This window comes from Hipposideros armiger, unplaced genomic scaffold, assembly GCF_001890085.2.
Source record: "Hipposideros armiger isolate ML-2016 unplaced genomic scaffold, ASM189008v1 scaffold_1097, whole genome shotgun sequence".
NCBI classification, from domain to species: Eukaryota; Metazoa; Chordata; class Mammalia; order Chiroptera; family Hipposideridae; genus Hipposideros; species Hipposideros armiger.
This window is the reverse complement of record NW_017732447.1, coordinates 317,429-343,934: the sequence shown is the minus strand read 5'-3', so window position 1 is coordinate 343,934 and position 26,506 is coordinate 317,429. Positions and strand designations below refer to the sequence as shown.

General features: G+C 39.1%; 1 protein-coding gene and 1 pseudogene across 1 annotated transcript; both read right to left on the bottom strand.

Moving 5' to 3' along the window:
• Positions 1–376: 376 nt before the first annotated feature.
• LOC109376312 (U1 small nuclear ribonucleoprotein C pseudogene) lies at positions 377–836 on the bottom strand (annotated as a pseudogene).
• A 5,400-nt stretch (positions 837–6,236) lies between these two features.
• Positions 6,237–26,299, bottom strand: MED17 (mediator complex subunit 17). Its single transcript, XM_019632196.1, has 12 exons — positions 25,783–26,299; positions 22,105–22,271; positions 20,343–20,562; positions 18,527–18,663; positions 18,353–18,437; positions 17,413–17,565; positions 16,332–16,462; positions 15,274–15,458; positions 12,500–12,637; positions 9,712–9,829; positions 7,820–7,979; positions 6,237–6,794 (listed from the first exon to the last, which is right to left on the bottom strand). Exons 1-12 carry the CDS (start codon positions 26,030–26,032, stop codon positions 6,583–6,585), a joined length of 1,956 nt encoding a protein of 651 aa, XP_019487741.1. The 5' UTR covers positions 26,033–26,299; the 3' UTR covers positions 6,237–6,582.
• Positions 26,300–26,506: the final 207 nt, after the last annotated feature.

The window sequence follows — 26,506 nt, the reverse complement described above, 5'->3', positions numbered from 1 at the left end:
TATATACATGCATCACAATGGACTTATTTAATCTTTCTTTTTAGTGACATGGGGTTCTACTATACATATTACCCTACAACTTCCTTGTTTTCTCTTAATGTTTCTTGGGCATTATTTTGTGTTTCCATTTTTTTTTTTAACTAAAAGAGTTGACAATTTTCACATTTCACAATACAAATGAAAATTGCCTTGCGAGCGGCAGGTGGTGGTGGGGGGGGACGCCATTGCACCCTCCCAAACTCTTCTCTCTTTCATAGGAAAAGAGAGCAATCTTCCTTGTGATGCTGTTAGAAAACACTCAAAATCACAGCCCCATGATTTCCTGGTGAAGCAGAACAAGTAATATAAAACTGATAGAAAGAGGCTCCCTCTGTCCTTATCTGTCTGGTGGAGTCATTCCTGGCCAAGTGGGTATCATCATGGGATGGGCTGGAGGTATCATTGGAGGCCCCAGCAACATTGGCATGTGGCCTCTCAGAGGTGGCCTCATTCCAGGGGCAGGTCCCACAGGCATCATCCCAGGAGAAGGAGAGCCTATCAGGGGGTGCTGGCATTATACCAGGGTGAGGAGGACTCAGGAGAATGGAGGGAGGTGGGACCTTGCCACTGCAGGAGGAGGAGCAGAGAATGGAGTAGGAATTATCTTTCCTTGTTGAAATGCTGATTGTTTGTCCATCAGGCTCCGAGTCTGCTCTTCCATCCATTTCTGATAGTAGTCTTTCACATTCTCTTTGTGTTTCCTACCACTGCAGTGTGTCTTTCCCATAGATGGAGTCATGGGTGAGGTATGTATCACAGTAGTCAATAAAATTTGGGCACATTGCTCTGCAGGCCATTGGCTACTCTTATCTTTACCTATTCTTAAATGTTCTTATTGCCTGCACAATGCAATCCATAGCACGGATACTTTATAATAGTTTGTTCAGTGAAAAATTACTTTTTATTTCAAATGACATAGCAGAAATAAATATCTTGGGCAATCTTCTATTACATCAAACTTGTTGCTTCAGCCAAGATGGCTTCCTTTTATTAATTAATTAATTAATTAATTAATTAATGTGTTCAACTCTATCTCCTATGAATCTTTTCCTCTTTCAGGGAATTCAGAGTCAATGTTTTATAATATTGGTGGGATAGATGTAAAGTTCATCAGAGATTGAATGTTTGGGGGATGGAGAAAGAGCATTGCTAATATAAAGTAAGTCTAAAGATTTAGCTTTAAATTTGACCTTATGAAGTGCATACACAGGTAGGTTAAATTCCTTTAATGCAACAGACCAGTGGTTGTTCATGCCGTTTTGTCCCTAAAAATGCTAGAAGCATTATTCCTTCAGGTACCTCATGGTTTGAAAGAACTTTTTTCTTACTAAATACTTATTAAATAATTCAGTTTCCTGTTTTATTCATCAACAATGCATAAGTGCCAATTAGAGTTCCTGGTCAACATGAAATGATCAGGGGTATCATTTTGATTTGATTGTGTTTTGGCAAAGAAATCTGATGAAGTTTTAGAGGGTAAACATGATTTTCATTAGGTTCTTTCAAATACCAAACACAGACCACAGTTCTCTAGTACTGCTCAGATTGATCCCAACGGGCTCAGATTGAGAATAGTTATAAACAAAAATAGAAGAGAAGCCATGAATAGATTTTTGGGTGAAAGGAGATTCTGCCACTAGCCTCATCTCCTTGGTATACTCACTAAATTATCGGGAATTTTTCCAGATTGCACATTACTTTTATATCTCAAACTTCTCCCTCATCTATCAAATGTCAAATAGTAGTCTGTTTTACAACAAACGTTTCATGATCAGTAAGGAGGGAAACAAATACAGTATAACATGGACGTTTTTCTGGTTCTCAAGTGAAGGGAGCCAGAGTATCAGGAGTAGAAAAACTTCTCAGCCATTTCAACTTTTAGAGAAGTAAAAATGAGTGCCTGCATTTGAAGCTCCTCTATTTATTCATTTTCTTATTGAAGGGCATTTAGATTGGACTCAATTTTTCACTTTTACAGACCTCCTCAGTAATCCTTACACACTCATCTTTGTGAATCTGTGCTTTGTGAGATATGTGTATAGGATGCATTTCTGGAAGTGGACTAGCAGGTAGGGAATAGCGAACTTTAGAATCAAGTCTAAGCTCTGCTCACTGACTTTTAAGCAGCACTTGTGTTACGGTGCTATGTCAAAGAGACAGGGTTTCTCAATTGTAAACTGCTTATTGTATCAATAAGGCTTGGACATAGTTCCCATCCTAAATAAAGTGAGAGTCAAAGAGACTTTACTCAAGTCTCGGGTATGTAAGGCATCAGCGAAGGAGCAGGGAAGTGAAAGTGAACAAATGAAAGACAAAGGCGGAGTATGAAGAAGAAAGGTCCACCACAGAGGATGGCTTTGAAAATAACCTGGAAAATCTAAAATCTTCATACCCACAATACACTCACTGTTTTTATCATCTGTAAATCTAAATAACACAGAACATTCTGAAATGCTTTCTCTTAATTATAAATAAAAATAAAGCTGGCATTTTAACTTTTTTTCCAACTTCTTGTTGACTTTTAGATAAAACAGTTGCTTAATGCTTTATAGTTGCACAGCGCTTTAAAATTTAGCACCCATTATCAGCCATACTGAAACCTTTGAACCACCCATGAGGTTAGCAGAAGTATCCTTGTCCCGGTTTTGTACATAAAGAAACAGGCACAGAGAGGGTAATCTTGTCAAGCTGATACAGCTAAGCAATAGTAGAGCCAATATTCCAACATAGCTTTCGCCAACTTGTTAAATACTTGGTGAGGGACTAATAGGTTTCCTCCAACCAGCCTCTCAAGTTCCAAAGTACATCCTTCCTACTGCAAGTAATTTGGGCTGAAATGTTAGGCTGGAAAGTGTAAATACAAAGCACACAAGTTGCTGGCATGGCAACTGAGCTGCCACATTTGCTTATAATTTCCACTGTTCTTTAGGTGGGTTATGGCTATTCACTGAACAGTGACAAAATGGCAAAAGGAAGGCATATTAACATGATCAAGGAAGGCATATGATCAGGTATTCCACTGTGATGGAGCTTAAAAGAACAGGTGGTAACATCTGTGCCCGTATTCTCATGAGTTCTACTCAAAATGTGGTCTGGTAACAAAAAGATGATCATAGAAACAAAGCATTCAGAAATTTTTATATTTATAGCCATTTTATGTCTAGTATAATAAAAGGGGGACTTTTATTTTGTATCTTTAAAAAGTTTTTCTAGTAATACATTTTTATCATCTTTTACCAAAGTACCAATTTGCAATGGATGGAATTTTTTTTTTTTTAAATCTAGTCTTTTGGTGGAAGTTTGAGATTCACTGTACTAGTGTGAGCTTTTCAAAATCACATAAAGACTCCTCATGTGAGTAGAACTGTTCAGATTAGCTTGGTAAAATTAGCTAAGGCAACTTTTGTGGGCCACCACAACTTATAATGCACTACAGGTTTTTAAAATAATTAACTGCAGATTCATCCCAATTCTTTCAATTTCCATGGATAGAATGATGCAGTACCTTGATCAGAAGGGGAAAAGTAAGCAAAAACACAAAGGTGTTATGGTATTTTATGGCTTACAAGCTCCATTTTACTTTTTAAACCAAAAAGATAGGAAATACAAAGGAATCTTAAGTTACTTCACAGTCATGTTATGAACTATTAAAAGGGTATCTTTTTTAAAATTAAAGTTTATCGGGGGTGACAATGGTTAGTAGTTACATAGGTTTCAGGTGTACAATTCTGTAATACATCATCTATATGTCACATTGTGTGTTCACCACCCAGAGTCAGTTCTCTTTCCATCACCATATATTTGATCCCAGTTTACCCTCATCTACCACACCCCTCCCCCCTTACCCTCTGGTAACCACTAAAGTATTGTCTATGTCTGAGTTTTTGTTTGTCTTGTTCCTTTGTTGTTTTCAGATTAATATCCCACATATCAGTGAAATCATGTTTCTCGACTTTTTCTGTCTCATTTATTTTGCTTAGCATAATAATCTCAAGATCCTTCCATATTGTAGCAAATGGCACTATTTCATCTTTTCTTATGACAGAATATTCCATTGTGTACATGAGGTCTGACAATTAAATTTGCGAACTCATCCTAGAAAAAGTGCTACATACCTCACTGCTGAATATCACTACAGTCACCTTCGAAATACTCCCCTTGGGAAACTATGCACTGACGTGCGTCGAGTCCACCCTTCAAAGCAATTTTGGAACTCTTTCTGGAATGGCCATCAGAGCTGTCATCTTATTACCCTCGATGTCCTGAATGTCATCAAAATGTCTTACTTTCAATATTTCCTTTATCTTCAGGTAAAGAAAGAAGGCATTAGGGCCCAAATCAGGTAAGGAGGGTGTTCCTATACAGTTATTTGTTTACTGGCTAAAAATTCCCTCACAGACAGTGCCGTGTGAGCTGGTGCATTGTTATGATGCAAGAACCATGAATTGTTGGCAAAAAGTTCAGGTCATCTAACTTTTTCATGCAAGCTTTTCAGCACTTCCAAATAGCAAACTTGGTTAACTGTTTGTCCAGTTGGTACAAATTCATAATGAATAATCCCTCTGATATTACAAAAGGTTAGCAACATTGTTGCAACAAGCTCGGGAACTTAATTGTCAGATCTCGTATATACCACATCTCCTTTATCCAATCATCTAAGGACATTTTGGTTGTTTCCAAGTCTTGGCCACTGTTAAACAAAGCTGCAGTGAACACCGGAGCACACATATCTTTATGGATAACTGTTTTCAGAGTTTTTGGGTAGATACCCAGGAGAGGGATTGCTGGGTCATATGGTAATCCTATTCTTAATCTTTAGAGCAACCTCCACACTGCCTTCCATAGTGGCTGCACCAATCTGCATTCCCACCAACAGTGTATGAGGGTTCCTTTTTCTCCATAGCCTCATCACTTATCATCAGAGAAATGCAAATAAAAACCACAATGAGATATCACCTCACACCAGTTGAAATGGCTATCATCAAGACAATAATAAAAGGGTATCTTTTAAAAATTGAAAGCATTACTCATAAGGAAACCACTAGCTATACATTATTTATAGTGGTACCAAAAAGGCCCATAAGCCTAAATCTCTTCTTAACAGAAGTTCCTCAGGCATTTTTGGATTGGGGCACTATTTCCAAGAAATGCAAATATGTTATTTGCAAAATGTAACCCATTAGTGAAAAAAGCAGAGCTGATAGGAGACTTAAATTGGAAGAAGCAATCGGGCCACTGGATGGAGGCTGGAGAAGGCCAGAGGTAGAAGCATGCGCTAAGTGTCACAGGGGAGTGAGGTTGGTCATTCAAGTGGGAGGACAGAACAAAAGGAGACCTGAGGAAACCCCAAAGATACAATCTGCCTCCTTCTTCTGTACCTTCAGCTGGTGCTTTCTGTGGAAGTTTCCAAGTACCTGTTTCAATTAGAGCCAGGCATTCATAAAGGCAACTGCAGGCAGAGGTATTTTATTCAGAAGACAAGAGTGGGTTTTAACAGCTTTGGTAGGGAAGGGAGGATAGGCTCCTATGGTTGGCATGTACTTTGTTCCACTTCAGGGAATGGGTCTGCTTCTCTCAGTGGGAAGAATTCCTGTATGAAAGCTGGGTCATAAGAGTGTTTAAATATTCTTAAGAAATCTTTTAAAACAAATTGTGGACTGAGACAAGTTGATGAAAGACACAATTCATATAGGTTGTTAAGAATTCAGAAAGGGGCTGGCTGAGTGGCACGTTGGTTAAGAGCTGGCTTGGGACGCCAGCTCTGAGCAGCAGGGCCCCGGTTCGGATCCCACATGAGGGCCAGTGACACTGCCCTCTACAGCTCAGATAGTGAACAACAGCTCGACTTGGAGCTGTGCTGCCGTGAGTTGCCGGCGACGGTGGAGGCTGCAGCCCCTGCTGCAGTGGGCTGCCATAGCTACGGTGTGTGGCTAGCAGCCAACGTGAGCGGCCGGCAGCTGGTGTGAGCTGCCAAGAGCCGCTGTGAGTGGCCGTCCAGAGGCCGGCGACTGATCTGCCTCACCCGGGAAGAGCGCAATGGTAAGACCAACATGGGCCAGTGAAGCAACGTCCTCCACAACTAACTGAAGAACAAAAGGAACAGCAACTTGTCTGTTCCCCTTCCCCCGATTTCCCAGTGCTGTTCCCCTCCCCCAATTCCCCAATAAAATCTTAAAAAAAAAAATTCAGAAAGTATCTGAAATTTTTAACCATGTTTTATTTGATGGCAACATCAAAGGCATATTTTAAAAAGCATGTTCAAACCCGTACAAGTTAACTGCATAAAAAAATTATTTTACATTTCCCCATACTGTATACCCTATAACTGTACATAAATTTCTACATTTCAAAGCATTTGTCACTTATAAAGTGAAGGTTCCAAAATGTTAGGTAAATGTTTGCTAATTGATGCTTTTTAAAAAACAGTACTGCTTTGGAAGATTTCTCTTCCTTTTGCTTATAGTTGATCTGCAAATACCTCAAGTCAAAGTTTCTGGAAACTTTCCTAGGGAAAAAAAACCTGGAAACTCTTCTGGAAAAAAATCACAATAGACAAGGACTAAGTGCAGACATAAGTAGCTCCATTTTATAAACAAAGTTTCGACCTTCCATTTTATTCCACTGAACTTCTTTGAATGGTCCACGAAGATGATTCCATTTGTTATCTTGTAAAACATCACTTTTTGCAAGGTCTTTACACTGGTTTCGCGGAAACTGAACCATAATTTTGCTGCCACTTTCAGGGCCATTACGAACTGTGGAGCAAAACCCAAAACATCAACACACTCATTCTCCAGACTAGAAAACAACTTCATTCTACCATGATTACAAAAACTTAGTCTGTCTACTTACTTGAAAGTTGTGTTTAAAAGTGCTTTTCAGTTTCAATATGTTAGAAAATAATTTACTAATTCATATAGGCTCGTATATTCATGAATTACTATTTGTACTATAAAAATGGGGCAAGATAGAATTTTGGCTTAGGAAAGTCCAATGTCCTATGTTTTTTCAGAAAATCCCCAATTAATTTTTTCTAAAACTCTATTTAATAATCCAAACATCCAGTGAGTTGGTTAATATACACCTAACATATAATGAAACTCAAATGTTCAGAATCAGGACAGTGAGGAATAAAGGGAAGATTCTTCCGAATTAAGAACTTCAGGTTTTAATAAGGTTTTAACTATAACTCAGGGAAGAAGAACAAGATATTTTCAAATTCTTATCAATAAAGATCTAGCAATACCAAGCTTGAAGAGTCACAAGCAGTGATCCTATGGGGAAAAATGTCTAATTACCCACTTTCAAATATTTAGGACGGGTATTAGAAAAGATCACTCTAAAACCATAATCACTCTGAATATAATTTTCAACTAGGTAATTTGTGTAAGTGCCTATTAAAGTGCGGACTCATGGTAGGTGCTTAATGGAACACCTCTCTCCTCTCTGATCCCTTCCTTTACCATCTTTAGCATCAGATAATCACTCTTCCCATATTTGCAGCAGTCCATTTTTAAAAAGTTTTTCTCCATAAAAGGTTTTGAGCTGCAGGATGACAATCTGATGGCAGCTTTCAGATGCTCTCCTAGGAAACTGTGTTGCCAAGCAAAACATTTTTTACAGCTACTAGAGAGAGAAGTAATAATCTGTTGCTATGAATAGTGTGGTCAAATAAACGCTCAGCACTCCCACTACGTGAACTCACTTATTGCAGAGATAAACTCCTCTTAAGGATATGTAACTATAAAAGCTAACGTTAAGGCCAAAGAAGCAAAAGTACCTGAAATAGCATAGTCACCACTGGGGGAGGCCACTGTTATAGCGGAGGCATTGCCAATGCTTTCTATGGGACCAAGTCCCACGTGATTACTGAAGCTCAGTACTTGCCAGCCCATGACCTTGGCTAGCTGCTGAACTGCATGTACCTGATGCTGTGACATCTGCAAACGAAAAAGGAAACTTTATTGACAATTAGCATATATTTACTTTGCAGTGACCTGACATTATGACTAACCTTTTGGTGGGTTTTCACTGCCTAGCACAGGAACCCTATCCTATGTATGAGGAATTCTCTCCTCTGTGTGACCCTTGGGGGCAGAGAGTAGGACCCCAACTTCCCCTGCAGAAGCTAATATAGCCTGATACTCGCTTTCTTTGCCCACTGGCAGCTTGAGCACAGGAACATGACTTAAACTTGGCCAACTGGAGATTCCCATCTGGATCCTAAATGTAGAGCAACATTCAGAGGAGCAGGGCGAGCAGAGTATCTTCCATTTACCCCCTTCAAATCTGCTCCCCACCCTCCTCTGCCCCAGGAGCCTGACCGGCATGGTTACATTAACAGCTTTCTATGTCCTCTGGTTTCAGGCTGGTGGGATGGAGCTGGTGGATGGCGAGAGAGTGTGGTCAGGGCACTTATTCCCTGGGACCTTCCCTGTGAGGGTGTCTAGGCGGGTTGTATCCAGTGAAGGAGGCTGCTGGACTTTTCAAGGTGGTCTGTTCTACCTGACTCTCCCACGTAGGGCTCCTCGTACCTGTTCCTCCTCTGTCCCTCCGGCTTTAGATTAAGCCCCATGGGTTTGGTTATGTGGTTACTACCAGCAGCAGGTTCCCACACTTTCCCTGGTGGTTCTCTGACATCCACACTTGTAAACAGAGCCTCCTAAGTGTGCCACCTGTTTTCGGTAAGACCCTGACTGGTACATAGGGGCCACTTAAGAGTACCACCAACGGTGAAGGCAGTGCGGTCAGGATGGCAACAGTGGCACTCTCCGGCCGTGGTCCTCACCAGCTAGCTTCCTTGGATCCCTACCCATTTGTAAGCCTTGTTGTCTAGACTTCCCCCTGATTCTGAGAGCTACCCAACAGCCTTCCAATACATTTCTGGGCATGTGTGCTTAAGTTGGCCAAAGCCATTTTAGATGCAATCAACCAAGAGCGGCCATACCTCACAAATGCATTTTATTTACTTGGCACCAAAGAAGCAAGTCAGTGTAAAAGACTATTGCTTCTAGGATGGAGAGTGTCAGTATATTTAAATTTTATATGAAAACAGTATCTCACGTTAGTATCTCAAAATCTACCCTTTCTCCCCTAAGTCAATATTTCACTGGATCATCGTAACTCCATGAAGAAGGTAGGAAAAATACTGTTGTTACTTTACAGTTGAAGAAAGAAAAGTCCAGAAATTTGTCCCAGTGTCATAGAGCAAGTTTGTGGTGGGGCTGGGACTAGAACCCAGCACTTTCCATACCGCCCCTTAATATGAGGAACTCTTTCATAGGGTTTAAGACTAAAATATTCCATTTAATATCACGGATAATGGTCACCACTATAGTTTTATACCTAATCTACCTTTCTCTGGTTTCTTGGGTTAATACTTCTCTGCTATCATGTGGTCCTGGAGTGCTTGTAAACCTTGGCAAACATGAGAAATAAGAAGTTTGCTAGTCTCACAACTGGTTCTTTATTCTAAACATGAACTAAGTGGAAACAAATCTAGGATAGTTTATCAACACTTTCAACTAACTTAGAGGTTGTAAAATGTGCAGTAGACATTAAGTAAGATGGCAGGAAGAAATGGTTTTCTTTTTATAATTTACTCCTTACCCACTTTGGTCTGTAAATGGTTATGAGAGGAAGGGGCTTGAGACTTGTAGTTGCAACTGTTACCTGGGACAGAAGGAAATCCTGCAGCTCCTGCTCCTGATGAGAGAGTGTAATTACTCTTCCATCTCTGTGTACCACTCGGATCTGCTCAACTCCAATATTCAATTGCAGCTGAATGGACCTTTATAGATACAGATACTAAAAATCAGAAATGTTCCAAATTATCTTATACAAAGCCACAGACATTAAACCTTAACATCAAAGAAAAAGATAATAACAGACAGTTTTGATAACCTACACCAACACCAACGGGGTGTGGGGTCTTCTCAGGTTCAACTATACCACCAGATTCACACCAAACACCACAGGGCACCCCGAGGGCCAACATCAGCTGCTCCTCCTCTTTGGCAGTCCAAGCGGCAAGACATGCAGCTGTCAGCACAGCAGTGAGAGGAGAGCCACACTGCGTGCGTGTGTGTGGAGACTTGCCCTGACTTACACACCTCATTCCTACAGGAGCCACACGTTCTTGTAACAACTCCGCAGACATGGTTTCCAAGGTCCCCATAAAAGACACTACCCAGTTTGAGAAGTTACCCCAAAAGCATCCAAAGGAATCCCCATCAGGTATTTACAATTTCTCACAATCCAGATCCATTTTAATAATTTGGGATTATTTTTGCCATAAGCAATGTTGCCTAGTAACATAGACGGCATCTTTTCTTATCAGGTTACTTAGGGGCCTAGAGCTAGAGAATTAACCAAAGGTCACATTCTCATACAGAAAGGGAAAGGGTTTAGTTAACTTCACCTTCTCCTGAAATAATCAGCAAACAAGTCAGATTATGGACACCCTATTAACTTGGTTTAGGTCAAACAAAGCAACTCATAAAATAGCCAATGAATAACACGCAGATCACAACACTTCCAAACCAACGTACAAATTATAGCATATGACATGTATAAGAAACACTAGGTTCCCCAAGTCACATAATCTAGATGAACACATGCAGAAAAAATAGCACTATATCTTTTCACATTTGATAGTACCTCTTTTTTAAGCTTTATTTTATAGTAAATATTTAACAATAAACCATTTTGGCAACTGTCTACATAAAATTGTAATACTGATTAAAGTTTATGTATTTCTTTCAAAGAAAAATACAAACTTCAGAAGGCTTAAAAGCAAAAACTTATAAATCTAACCAAATTCTTCAAAGTCGTTTTTTTTTTTTAAAACAAAGGTGTCAGGAAAGAGGAATTCTTATCATTATTGGTAGGAGCATACTCGGGGCAATCACTTTAAAAAGCAATTTGGTAACATTAATTAAACTTTTAAATGTCCTCATTTTTTGACCCAGCAATTACTCTTGTAGACTTTTCCTATGGATGTGCTTGCACAGGTACAAGTTATTTTGCTGGCATCCAACTACAATATTCATCAATAAATGACTAATTAAAAGTCTTGGTACATACAACAGAACACAATAAAGCTGTAAAGAAGGATGAAGTAGGTGTGTACGTGCTGATAAGGAATGCTTCTTCACCAATATAATACCACCGAGTAAACAAGGCAAACTAAATGAGAATGACTGCTAATAGGTATAGGGTTTCTTTTCGGGGTGATGGAAATGTTCTGGAAGTAGAGAGCGGTGATAGTTGTAGAATAGAGAGAATATACTTAAAACCACTGAACGGTAGACTTTAAAATGGTGAATTTTATGTTACATGAATTATCTCTCAATTTTTAAAAAGCATATAATATTGTGTGAAAGAGGCAGGGTGTAGGCAGGCTATATATGCTTGTAATGCATAGACTTTCCTAGAGGATATGTAAGAAACTGTTTGAAATACTTGCTTCTGGGGAGTTCCAAGAAAGAGAATTACCTTCAACTTTAAATAGCATAAGATGATACCAGCTATAAAAGATGAGGAAAGGGCATTCTACTACTTCCTTCTACTTCCTCTCCCCGCTCCTGAGCCTGTCGAGGCTGCAGTACCACTAGCCTTTCTTACAGATGTTTAGAACGTTTACACTGGGTCATGTAACCACAATCCCACAGCTATTTGGTCTTAGTTCTAGAGTTAAACAATTCAGTGCTGATAATTTTTTCTTTTCCTCTCCTTTGCGCTCACTCTGTCTCTTTTTATTATGGAAAATTTTAAACACAAAAATACAGTATAATTTAATGAAAGCCAATGGCTCCATCACCCAGCCTTAATAATAGTTAAAAACGCACACCAAACTTGTTTCATCTGTATTCAACACCTGCTCTCCCACCCACTCCCAAGTCACGCCAATTATTTCCTTAGGTGTAAGAGAAGGAAGCCATGACCCAGCTTCACTCCACTACCCTTTCCTAAAAGTTTCAAGACTGAATTCCTTTCCATTGTATACTCTTTTATCTTCTATATTTGATCTTTTAAATTATGCTCATCTACTATTTTTTATTTTAAAAAATAATGAATTATAACCTTCATAATAAAAAATAGCATTATAAATAAATACATTATACTCCCCTACTCCTGAGTGTGATGACTTTCTTTCAAGGGGTGTTTTGCTTACTGGAGAGACCACTATAGCTAGTTAGGTCTAAGGAGGTCTGGTAGTTTTCTGCTCAATGCCAAGGTTCATTTTTAACCACAGTTCAAATATGTGACATTTACCTCATAGAAACTATATTATTCCTATTTTGCACTCTTATAAATACTCTATGGTTGATATAATTTACAAGAATGTTAGGTCACCCTAGCAAATAAAAACCAAAATCTTGATATAATCATTCAGCCAACATCAATACATAAAAAGCAACTTAGCACATTAAATGAATAACTTATTTTTGACACTTACTTGCATATTTGTTCATAACCTTGTGATGTGATTAAAACTTTCACACTAGATTCATAAACATCATTAATATTTGACCAGTGAGCCTGGATCTGAGGATCCTCAATGCGACTTGCTAAGCTGTCAATGGTTGCAGCAGTTCTTTTAAAGAAAAGAAGTAAACAATTTTTAAAAGTCACCATATAAAATAATAAGATTACAAATCATTTATCAATTTTGTGGAGATTTGAAAACCAGATGACTACTTTTCAAAAAGAGCATCATTTGAAAAGCAAGACTCTAAAGCAAGGTCAGCTGTAGTTGAGGCCCTCCTTCACACTGCTTTGATGTGCTGGTTCTCAGCTTCACATTATAACACACTCGCACGCACAGGCTGATTTCCCTGTAACTCCACTTGTTTTCTCCCACTCAGGAAATCTTACCAGAACACAGTAGAAGGATACTTCCAGGGTAACCTCAGCTCTAAAGGAAATCATTTGTAAATATCAATACTTGGTCCCCGGTAACAAATGACTTGGGACACACCCACACCTGAGACCTATCACTGTAATGGAATTGTAATTATTTCCAAAGGAAGCTAGAGAGACTTTCTGCACAATTAAAACCTTAACTCCAAGAAAGATAAATATGATAAGTATAAATGACAATGAAACTAAGATTTATCATGTGCTAATTATGTAATAAGTGCTTTCAGGAATTATATAATTTAACATTACAAACAACCCTGTGAATTAGGTACTATTATTAGCTCCATCTTTCAAAAGAGAAAAAAGCAGTGTAGCAACGTTAAGCAATTTGCCCAAGGTTACAGAACTGTGAGCCATGGTACAAACCTGCGAGTCTAACTCCACAGTGAGTAATCTTTCCTTTGTATCTTATTCACGCTAATCAATAGCCACTACCTAGAACCAAAGCATAAGTCATGAAGGTTAACCAAACTACTGGAGGTCCGCAGTTTCTAATGATCTGATTCTAGCACTTGACTGAAAAGAGAAGGAAAAAGTGGGAGGAATCAGGAAATGAGAACAGCCATCGAGGACAAGGGGCTTTTACATAAACAGGCTTGGGGTTTGCTCTTTTACTACTTCTGCTCTACCACTGGTTTCTTGCAGTCCCTCCTTAACTTTGTCTTCTTTTTCTGATTCGTTTCCTTGACAGTGTTTCAAAAATTCCTATAGCTGATAAATATGTATATGAGAGTGTTCATCTCAATATTATATGTAGGAACAAACTGGAAATAAAAGATACCTAGCAACGGAGAAATGGTAAAAGAAATCATGGAATATTCATTTAATAGGATATATTAAAATATTCTTGAAGGCAGGGTATAAAATTTTATGATCCCAGATTTGTTTAAAAAAAAAAAAAGATACACAAGCCCTGACACATATATATCAAAATACATGAGCACGTTAATAGATCTTGCTATGTATGGTTTACAGATGGGATTGATATACTGGAAGATTATTTCTATACGTAGGAGGGAAAAAAAGGGAACATTTTTAAAGCTTTGCTGCTTCCAAGACTATAATTACTACTCTGAAATGTATAATGGTTCTACAGATAGCTATTTCCATGCCCTTCATTTATTTGGGGGAATATTTAACTTTATGGTCAGTCAGAAATTTGCAAGATTAACAATATACTCGAATTAGCAGCTTTTATAATTGAAATGTACAAATGAAAAGTAACAGGATCTACCATATAATATTTTGTTTGTAAGGAACTTCTGCATACATTATTTAACTTGATCCTAAGACCAGACTCCTATACCCCCAGAGGAATAGACTGAGGGCTGTAGGTATTATTAAGCAACTTGCCGAAAGTTACTTAGCAAGTTGTTAAGCCCTGACTTAAATAAACCTTTTACCTGAAATTCCTCACTCCTTTCACTGAATCATGCTGCCTCCCCCAACATGTCTTTCTAATTCATTTTACTAAAAGTAGAAGGATCTAAGTTTCCATTCTAAGATTACAAACTAATGTGCTAATAAAACCATGATTATACATACAGGAAAAAAACTGAAAATAAAAAAAATAATATAGCCATAAAATAACAGTGTGCCCACGTCTGAAGTTCTGAATACTATCAAGGCACAATTATGAATGAAGTAAAAACAGACTTCTTCACTAAGTACCAATAACAAAATTGAAGAGCACCCTTTAGCATTTGAAAAAGATACATTTAGATCCAGCCATGCCAAGTTCCTTTGTAAACAATGTGTATGGAAGAAAATGAGCTTTGTAGTTACACAGAATTGGGCATAAATCCTGACTTTGCCACTTTTTAACTGTGTAACCTTGAGCAAGTTACATAATTTCTCTAAGCCTCAATCTTCTCATCAGTAAAAATGGGTTAAGATTAAATATAAGTCAACATGCAGGAAAGTGGTTTCCAAAGTACTAAAATGTGACAACCAAAAAATACAGAAAGCTTCAGGAAAAAAAAAAAAAAGACTTAAATCAGTTCAGGAATAAGTATATCAAGGATGGGCTGCTGCAGAAAGTATGGTGTTCTAAGGTACATTCCTAGTCAGTCGCCTTTCAAAAGTTTAGTGCTATTTAGAAATAATGCATTATGTAACTTGAGCCATAGATCTGAGTCTTCCCCAAACGTGACAGGACCATCTACCGTCATAAACTCGTACACTGCAGCCACCTTCCTTTCCCCCTAGGAAAAAAGGTTAAAACATTCCAAAAATAATGTATATGAGATAACTAATAAAGGAGAAAGGACTGCAGTTTCAAAGAAAAAGAGTAACTCTGTTCATTCTTACCTACTCCTCAGAAAAATATGCTTTGCTTGTTTAATTATTTTTTCCAGAAGCCCTTCACTGGACTGTAATGAATTAATTTCATTTTTATCAAAAGCTTGAGGACCTGAAAGTCGTATTCTCTTGTGGCCGAAAGGTGCACTTGCTGGATGAGGCATCGTGATGGAACTCAAGGTCTGTTTATGGAACTGTAACAAGAACAGCCATTACGAATGTCCAGCACCTGCATATGTACATAATGTTCAAAGCACAGTTTGGACACATGAAAGCCATGGATCTGAACCACATATAAAAGCAGTCTTGGAAAATAGATGAATGTTAACATCTACTAGGCCATGCATAATGTGAATTTGTAAAAAGAAGGGTCCCTCTCAAGCTGTCATTATTTTAAAAGCTTTAAAGTACAGAAACAAACACTACCCTTTAGTAAGTCTCATCGACAAAACACTTACAGTCAGCAGACAGCTATTCCACTCCACCCTAGATGAATGGTTCCCAAACCAACCTGGCTGCCTAACGGAACCACCCGAGTAATTGTAAAAGAATACTGATTCTTGTACCATCAAAAACACCTAACCAGATTTTTGGGGTGAGGCCGGGAAGGCTAGAATATATACTCCAATTCAAAGTTTCTCAGGGGAATTCTTTTGAAATTAGCCTAAACTGTCAACCAGCACTCAGGAAAAACAGTTCTAGATGACCTTAAAGTAGATTATGTCCCAAAGAGCTCAACTATCCTGTTACAGGCTCTGGACAAACGTTTTCCCTGATAACCCAATCAGACTCACTTCCCTCTGTGCCCTTTGGCATGTGTTTCTTATACCTCTCTGTAAAATTTGTGGTATATTTCCACCCCTGGAAGCTATGCTAGGAAACAGAGACTGCGTTCCGATCATCTCTGTATTCCCCGAGCATGTAGCAAGGATCTTTCACATCGCAGAGCGTGAATGTCGTTGCAATGTGAATGATGAGGACTCAGCAGAGGGGAGTTTGTGTGTATGCATCTTCACTGCCCTGGATATGCTTTACCACAGTGCAAACAAAAATATTTATTTCATTACCTCTCTAATCAGTAGATGCAAATTATGCTCTAAGACATAAAGGTGGTCCTCCGGACTTTGCTTCTCAGTAGCAGATTTTTGGGATTTCTTATCATTTGAGGAATGGCACAAAGAAATAGATAATTGCAAGCCTATTTATAAAAAGAAGTAGGAAAGATATAAGTAACCTAAAATATAAAAAGCCACAACTGTTCTTTATATATAATCACAGAATTCAAAAGATGCATTCTAACTTGAAGAGGAGGCTTCCTGAGAAACATATTTACACCAAAATGCTATTCATGAATGCAGTAAACTACCACGTATTTTAACAATTCAAATTCTGTTGACCTACAATATGGCTGCTGATCTTGAGCTGTGGCTAAAGATAGGTGAATAGAAGCTATCTATTAATTTGTTTCTTTCTGACTTTAATAAAAAAAATGCCCTTACACACATGCACGTACGCGCGCGCGCGCGCACACACACACACACACACACACACACACACACACACACAGTTGGTATCTGGTCTTACTAACTAGCTGATACTCTCCCCTGCTTCCAAGTGAACCAGGATGAAATTTATCATTCCCAAAACCCATTACCTCAACCAGATCTAAGAAGATACTCCTTAGAATTTATGTAAAAAACAAATGCACAGCTAATCTCAAACTGATCTCCAGTCTAACTGCTTTTAAATAATATAATTAAAACTTAATTTCCACCAACTTAGTAATATTATGGGTACTTAATGAATTAAGCCTTTTCTGATTAACATCTCATTTAGACAGTAAGGCAGGATCCCTAAAACATCTTCCACAAATGGTGTCAGCATAGACACCTCAAAGCCATGATGCTGAATAATGGCCTTGCAAATGCCAATTTTTAATACGGACTGTTTAGAATCCAGGAGTTACACTATTTAGGACACAAAATAGAGTTGGCAGTGTAGTTACCAGCTGCCACTATGACTATGGACAGCACACTACCCCTTTGATCTTACTGTTCCTTCAATACACCCTAATAACTACTCACTTTGTCCTGTTCTCCAAACCACAGAGTCCTACTTATAAATTTCAAAATGGTTGGTTGCTCTTACTTGGAAAGGGCTGAGAGATAATCTGGTTTTTCACCACAATGTGAGGAATCTGTGATTTAATTTGAACAGCTTCCCGAGAGAGCTGTGCAAAAATCTCTTTACACAAGAGAACATTTTGTGCTGCTTCTAATTTCGTCTGCCAATGTGGGGAACCTAAAAGACAGGAGACATATGTATATATTAATTATCGAACTACATTATGTGTTAACTAGCTTAAATGGTGATGTGAATACATACAACAGAAGTTCAGAAAACATTATGTTACAGCATATCCTTTCCAAAATATAAACATTATTTCTTTTACACAAAGAAAACTGGGAAATAAGTTCAATCTTTAAAAAAAGGATTGCACAGGGGCTGGCCGAGTGGTGTGCTGGTTAGGAGTTGGCTTGGGACGCCAGCTCTGAGCAGCAGGGCCCTGGTTTGGATCCCACATGAGGGCCAGTGACACTGCCCTCTACAGCTAAGATGATGAACAACAGCTCGACCTGGAGCTGGGCTGCCATGAGTCGCCGTCGATGGCGTAGGCTGCAGTGGGACTGGCTGGCAGCAGGCCTGAGCTTTCGTGAGCTGCCCTGAGCCGCCGTCCAATGGCCTGGTGAGCGACTGCCTCACCTGGGGTGACTGCAATGATAATACCAACATGGGCCAGTGAAGCGACGTCCTCCACAACTAGACTGCAGAACAAAAGGCCAGCAACTAGTCTGTTCCCCTTCCCCGATTCCCCAACGTTATTCCTCTACCCCAATTCCCCAATAAAATCTTAAAAAAAAAAAAAAAAAGATTGCAACTATTCACTAATGGTTAATTAACAAATTGTAAGTTGTACATTTTCAATTGTTCTTACTCCAAAGTACAGATTTTTCCTATTTATCTTCAGTTTATTTGTACATGTAAGCTCAGATAAGACTAGAAGTTAGAGGATAGAACATAACTATACCTGGTTTGGATTTGGGCAAAGGTCGTTTGAAGAGGTTAACTGTGCCGAGATCACCTATGTCTGGAGCCTGTTTTTGAATTGAAACCTATGTGACAATAAAAACACAAAAATGTTAGCAAATTAGCTTCTGGGCTATTAATAAAAAAATGATCTGAAAAATACTCTGACAAATACCTTGATATATGCAGATCCCTCTAAATCACTAGGGATTTGAACATCAAGAGGACAGTAATCTTCAGGTATTTTCTTATCCAGATCAATATCTGTATTCTTTATTACTTCAAAGGTACCATGATGGGGAAAGAGAGATCCTAATAGGGTATTAAAAATAGGAAAATTAAAAGGTTAACATATTTAACATACATCATTAAGTAATATTTCACATCCACATCACTGAATCCTAAATTAAGTTCCCACCAAAATGTGTGTTTTGGGGGGGGGGAAAGGAAGGAACGGTAAGCCAAGGGAAAAAGGGAAGCAGAAGAGTTATTTACCTTAGAAAAATAACACTCCTTAATCTAACGGCATCATTATCATACAAACTCCAGGAGCCATACAAATTGTTTTATTCCAATGGAGTTTTGATAAAATCAATGTACTTCTAGAAAATACTTCTCAGGTTTAAACCATGGAGATTAAATACTTCTGGAGCTCAGCCTCTATAATAAGGTGGCAACTGAAGTGTCTGAATCCAGCAAGAAGACAAAAGGACAGTGCACAAAAGGCCCACTTTTTTTCAACCAGTTCCTAGATTTATATGTGATGTCTGTTTGTTCAGTTTAAAAATTTGGGTAAGGTGTTCTGGCTGCTAGATTATGTGAGGAGTGAGTGGTTAAATGTTAAGTGCTGTTTTATAACAAGGGAAGATATTTAAGATCTTCTGGCAATTAAAAACAGAATGTAATCAAATCCTTTTATAATCATGGGTGACTGTTCCATAGAGAGAAATGAAGTAAAGTACTTGTGCATAACTATTTGTTGGGAAGACTTACAATGTCCAGAGCCAGAAAGTACTGCTTCTAGAGACCACTTTATACAATGTAAAAATGTCTCTGTCATCTTGAATTCATCTTTGTGATGGGATTTTACCTTCAGAATTCACAATTTCCCAATTCACATCAATGCTGAGGCACGTAGGTCCTCCAGTGTTGGACTTAACCACTTCAATTACTTTCCTTTAATTTTAGGATAACGATGGCTTGCTCTGGCAAATGAGCCTTTTAAAATATCAGTCCACTACTGTTATCTCAATGATCACAGCCAGGGCTCCTTGCTTTATGCCTTCGCCTTCAGAACCTTTACCCCATTGAGCTGTGACTCTCATAAACTTTTACTGTGTAGTTCCCCCTGAACACTCTTCAGCAGCTTAAAGAGATTACCATGATTACCTTGAGAAAGGTGGTATTATGGCTCAACAACAAAGTATTTATATCAAAAGATGGGAATTCAGGATCAGCAAACTTTGGTACACTTCAACAAAATATATTTCTGAAGTTACTGCCATAGCCCTGGTTGAACGGGAAAAGGTAGGCTAAGTGTTTTCACTGTCCCCTTCCTTCACCCAGCATGTGACAACAGTGTAGCAGACTAACGAGAGAAAAAAACAACAAGGAAGAAATGTTTCTTTTCTCCTTTTATGCCCGATTTCTGATGGTTACAGGTGAGCCCCTGATGGAGGAGTCCGGTCCTACCTTCTCACTTCTGACTAAAATGCCAATTCTAGTTAAGGGTGTGTTAGCACATAAGCCCTATCTCTTAACTTTCAATTAAATGTAACTAAAAGGTTTTCAAAGTGAATCTAAACTATTTATATATATTTACATAAGGGTATAAGAGTAATTTTAGCTTCTTTCAGGCTTCTGAAGTTTCAATATGTAACTGAGAAACAATAGATTATAGAATATGTAACATTACAATCAACCCTGTATAGTTTTTTGTTTTTTTTTACAAACTATTGGTTAAAAGCATAGTTTTTAACAAAAGTCTATACCTGCACTTCTGTAGCTGAGATCTCCAAGAATTTTATCTCCAACTTTTCGAAGTTTCCAATGTTGCCTTAATCTCAAAAGCTCAGAGTTGAAGTCTCTTTGTAGCTTATTTTCTTGGTTTTCAGTAACTGATTTAGTCAGTCTTTCTGCCCCCTTCAATAGGATTTGTGCTGCTCCAGCAAGTGACTTCTTTTTAGATATCAGCTGCAGTGTCTGAGGATTCTATCAAAAACAATCCAGAAGTATAGTTTTTAAATGTATTATTTTTAAATGATTTTAAAATTATGTATTTTCTCAGTAATAAAATACACACTCAAGAGAAGTTTCATAAAAATGTCACAATAGGGCCGGCCGAGTGGCACATTGGTTAAGAGCTGGCTTGGGACGCCAGAGGGCCCCGGTTCAGATCCCACCTATGAGGGCCAGTGACACTGCCCTCCGCAGCTAAGATGCTGAACAACAGCTCAACCTGGAGCTGGGCTGCCGTGAGTCCTCGGCGACAGCGTAGGCTGCAGCCCCTGCTGCAGTGGGTTGCCATGGGCTACCATGTGTAGCCAGCAGCCAGCGTGAGCTGCCAAGAGCCACAGTGAACGGCCGTCCAGAAGCCGGCGACTGATCTGCCTCGACCGGGAAGAGTACAATGACGGTGCCAACTTGGGCCAGTGAAGCAACATCCTCCACAACTAGACTGAAGAACAAAACGACAGCAACTTGTCTGTTCCCTTCACCAAATTCCCCAGCGCTGTTCCTATCCCTCAATTACCCAATAAAAAATCTTTAAAAAAAAAAAAAGTCACAATAATCTATTGTTCATATTAGGGAACCTAATTCTAAGTTCTTAGAGAGCTCAAGAAACTCCTGGGGACTCCTTTTTGAGAAAAGCACAGAATGGTAGAAAAAGCAGTGGGCTATGAGTCAGGTGTTGGAGGCAGGGCTTTCTAACCACTGGCTTTACGCAATCTGAACACATCACAGATGTGGGCCTTAGTTTTCTCTCTCTAAAGTGAAGGAAGCAGAATTATCTCTAAGAAGTCTTCCAGTGCAACATTCCTAGATTCTGAAACTATTATCACATGAGTAATTACATTCAATAATTTGATCTACAAATGAGTTCTTACTACCATCACTTTCTCTCCATTCCACTAATTTGCTCATTGTTCTGATGCTGTTTTCCTTAACGACCTAAGTGGCCTTACTGACTTCAGACTCTTCATTCACCAATTCATCCTTCTGCTGCCTCCCTTTCATCTTCTAATGTTCAAAAATTAAGTATACTCTTCACCAAATCTCAGTAATTCTGCTTCATTTTTAATATCTTCCGTAATTTGGCCTAATTTTCTAACCAGGCCCTAAAAAGGGGTCAGGGAGTTAGAAGGGAAAATTGAGACTTATAAAAGAACTTGTTCAAGGTCACAAGGCCAGTTAGGGCAGAGGAAGGATTTGAACCCAGGTCTATCTGACTCCAGAGTCATTTTACCATCACATTTTTGTATAATACAGTACATACCAAGGACTAGGCTGTAAGATTTGGGAAACTTTAAAGTATTATATTATTGAGACTTCACTCTTCCGAGGGTCACAGGAATATTAATAAAACAATAAAGAAGATGTGGTTTTATGCCTTTTTTGAACCAGTTAGTATTTAAATCTTCAGCTTGACTTAATTTTGTATGTAAAGAAAAAGGAATAACAGGCACAAAGCCTAAAAAATGATCCTGGGACTTAATAAAATGGTACCATTATTCAGTGGAAGCCCACAAATACCTGTTTTGGAGGAAGTGCATCCTGAGAGACGGGATCAAGAGTCATAAATTTTTTATCCCTAACAATACTGAGAACGTCATAGAGAACGCACATCTCTGTCAAGGCACTTCTCAAATTGTTCCTCACTGAGTCCCAAGGCCAAAGGGAAGGCTGAAATTTTACCAACCCTAGAAAGGAAACACAAAACAAAACATAAGTTTTAGTTATATTGACTAGAAGATACAAAACTCATTTAGAGATTTAGAAGTACTAACAGAAGAAATAATCAATTTTACTTCAAATTGTTTCCTCTTTTGTCCTATCTCTCCACCCTTTCTTGAATCTTTGCTACCATTTAAGTAAGCATTCCTACATGGTGAAAAAATGATACCTAATTTCCATATATTAAATCTAACATTACAACATGATAGGTTGGCATTCAAATACTTTTTTCAATTTATGCAGGCCTTTTTAAAACCTTTGTTTCTTCCAGCTTTTAAAACATGAATAAGTAATTATAGGGAATTTCCAAAATATAGAAAAGTACAAAAATAAAAATGACTTATAATGGCAGCATTTGGCTATTAAATACTATTAAGATATCTTCCAACTTTTTAAACATTTTTAAAGTTTATTTTTAAAAATAAATTTCATGAACACATGCTTACTGTACAGAGTTCAAACAAGAGAGTTACAGAGTAAAAAAGTGCAAGTTTTCCCTTATTCTTCACTCCTAATTCTCTTCCCTCCTGAGAAGTAATCACTACTAACAGTTGGGGTGTAGCTGTCTAAATGTTTTTCTATGTATTTACATATATATACTCCCATCTTTCTATTACTTGCTTTTTTCCCTACTTAATATGTTTTAGAGACACTTCCATGTCAGCACATATAGATCTATTCCATTCTTTTAACACAGTATGATATTCTGGAGTATGGATGGATATACAATAAATTTAACCATTCCTATTTATTGAATATGTAGATTGGTTCAACAATGTTAACAGCAGTAAACATCTTTTATTTATTTATTTTTTTGGACCAGTTTATGTTTATTGCCAGATTTATTTGTTTGGACAAAGCATCTATATATTCCTTCATTAATCTTTTTTTTCTTTTAAATTTTTTAATTAAAATATAGCTAGCATACAATATTAGTTTTAGGTGTACACCATAGTTATTCAACATTTATTAACCTAAAGAGATGATCACCATGATAAATCTAGTAACCATCTGACATTGTACAACGTTATTACAATATTACTGGCTATATTCCCTATGCTGTACATTACATTCCCATGACTTATTTATTTTATAACTGAAAATTTGAATAACGGTAAACATCTTTAAAAATACATATGTAAACGTTTGTGTACATGTATATTTTCTGTAGGTTAAATTTTAGTAGTGATATTAGTGGGTCAAAAGAGATACACATTTAAAAATTTTGACACATGCTGAACTGCCAAACTGTCTTCCAAAAAGGCTCTATCAATTCGCACTCCCAACCCTGGATATTAACAATCTTTTAAATTTCTGCCAATCTTATTCATGAAAATAGCTTCCTAAGGATGTATTAGTTTGTTTCTCCTCTCTCTGTGAGCTGACTATTTAAATCTTTGGCCTGTTTTTCCAATGAGCTGTCTTTTTCTTTGCAGGTTGAAGGGACTCTGAATATCAGGGATATCAACCACTTGTGTTATCATTTTTGTTGCAAATATTTTTCTCAGTCTGTCACTTATCTTTTTACTTTATTTACAGCATTCTTTTCCATTAATATTTTAAATTTTATGTAATTAATACCTTTATCTTTTCCTTTTTAACCTCATTTCCTATTTTGCTTAAGAAGGTCTCCCTTACTCCCAAAGTTATACAATTATAACTTCCTTCCAATATTTTTTTTTATTCTCTTCATTTGAATTTCAATCCTTGTGGAAATAATTTTTTTTGTGAGGTATGATGTGGTATTTACCTTTGATTTCCAAATAGACCCCAAACTGTCCTAAGATCACTAGCTTTAAATTCCATCCTTAAATTCTCATTTACATAGGGTCTGTTGCACATAACTAAATCAAGAATTGTGAATATTTTAAATCCTTGACAATAATGATAATCATACTTTTTCTACAATCTTCTTTTTTTTTTCTGGGAAAGGTTGAACCCACACTTAGATCAGGTATTAAATTTAAGGTTGGTATCATGGGCTTGTAGCATGAGTATTGTCATATTGAGCCTGTGGTTTTGTGTTTAACACATTAAACTGCAAAATCATTAGTATCTGTTAGTGTTCTATGCAGGGGTTGCCCAAGTAGTATAAGAGGATTTTATAAATGATCATCCAAGCAAGGTCACTACTGGGAGTAAAAGCAGTAGTCAAAAGACAACAGGCATAAACTGAGGCTGTGCCAAGCAATCGAGGGTGAAACAGGATTTTTTGATGAGTGTTTTTTGTGTGTGTACCGGATCGTGGTCTCATGGAACCGAAGAACAGAGACACAGACCAGAGAAAAGTTGCAGAAAAAGACAGTTTATTAGAAGAAAAAATACATTTCAAAGAAGCATAAGCCAGCCGGAGGAGTACAGAATGGCTCAAGGGCCATTATTAGAAGGGAAAGTACACTCCAAAGAGTTTGTGGCAGTCCGAGCAAAAGAAGCTCAAAAGGCCTACAATTTTCTAACTAGCCTCCCTCCTTCCAATTTTGTTTTTCATTTACTACATACATAGAGCATCTTGCTTATCCTGGCATACTGGCTCTACACGATTTGGCCCCTGCTTATCTCTTAAAACATTATTTCATACTCCAGTCAACACAAACCTCTTTTCAGTAGGTGTTACTATTAGTATCAACATTGCACAGGGAAACAAAGTTCAAGCTCACACAGGTAAAAAGGGTCAGAGCCGCGAACTGAACTACAGGACTCTTAACCAGAGGGTGCCACGCTGCAAAACCTCTATTAACAACGTATTTAGGGGGCCAGCTGAGTGGCGCGTTGGTTAAGAGTTGGCTTGGGATGCCAGCTCTGAGCAGCAGTGCCGGGGTTCAGATCCCAAATGAGGGCCAGTGACTCTGCGCCCTCTATAGCTAAGATGGTGAACAACAGCTCAACCTGGAGCTGGGCTGCCATCAGTTGCTGGCGATGGTGTAGGCTGCAGCCCTTGCTGCAGTGGGCTGCCATAAGCTACCATCAGTGGCTGTCCAGAGGCCTGCGAACAACTGCCTGGCCCGGGGAAGAGCGCAATGATAACATGGGCCAGTGAAGCAACATCCTCCACAACTAGACTGAAGAACAAAAGGACAGCAACTTGTCTGTTCCCCTTCCCCAATAAAATCTTAAAAATAACAATAATAACTGTGTCAATTATGTTACATCCACACCATGGACTATTATGCAGTCATTAAAAAAAAGTAGTTAAACACTTCAGCAGTGGCAGTGTCGCAAATGCTCCAACTCAAAGAAACCTGCAGAAGGATAAGGAGTAATAAGAGTCAAGCAGTGCCCTAAACTGACAAATTATTTTTTTAAAAAGACGACGAGCACAATCACAGTTCCACGAGGGTGTTCCTTTCAAACAGACGTGTTGCTTTAAAACACGCACAGCACCTCACCTAGCGCAGAAGAGGCGGAATGGCATTACCGGGGCGCCTGCTGGGGCCCCGGGACCGCCCAGTGGACTCGAGCGGTAGACACGGGCCTTACCTTCCTCATCGTCCTGGTCGGCGCTGGACCCGGCGCCCGCCCAGTCCTGCGCATCGCCCTCGGCCCCCGCCGCCTCCTCCTCTTCGGAGCCCGAACCCTGGCTGAAGTCGATCCGCTGGGCCAGACGCGCCAGGTTCTGCGACATGGACAGCGGCTGCAGGTACGTCTCAGTGCCATCCAGGCCCACCTCCTGGACCTGCTTCTCGCAGGCCGACTCGATGCTGATCCGCACAGCGCGCACCCCAGACATGCTGGCGAGCGGCGGGAGGAGCCCCCACAAGCCCAACACCGAGGTAGAAAGCGGAGGCGCCTCCGCGGGGAGGCCGGAACCCCGGAACCGCGGAACCGCGGTGCCTGTGCGGGCCCTGGGGAAACGAAACGCAACTCCTCCGCCGGAAACAAAGCCGGAGGCTCAGAGACTTCCCCAGAATGCACTGCAGGCCCCACTCCCTGCTCGGAATCTCCCGGAAAGAAACTAGCAGGCGCGCGTGCGCTCGGGACTTCCGTGCGAAAACTTCCGGTGAATCCCAGGGCTGCGGCCGGAGGAAGGTACCTGCCTGTAGGAGGTGTGGACCGCAGCGGAGGTAGGGACCCGGCTGCAGAGAGCGTGGGGAGGCTGATCCCTGGAGTCCATCTGCATTTTAAGTGTTCCTTGTTTCAAGTAGGAAGGGAAAGCTGAAGAAGACCGAAAAGAAGTGGGGAAAAAGAAATGGATGGGTCCCTG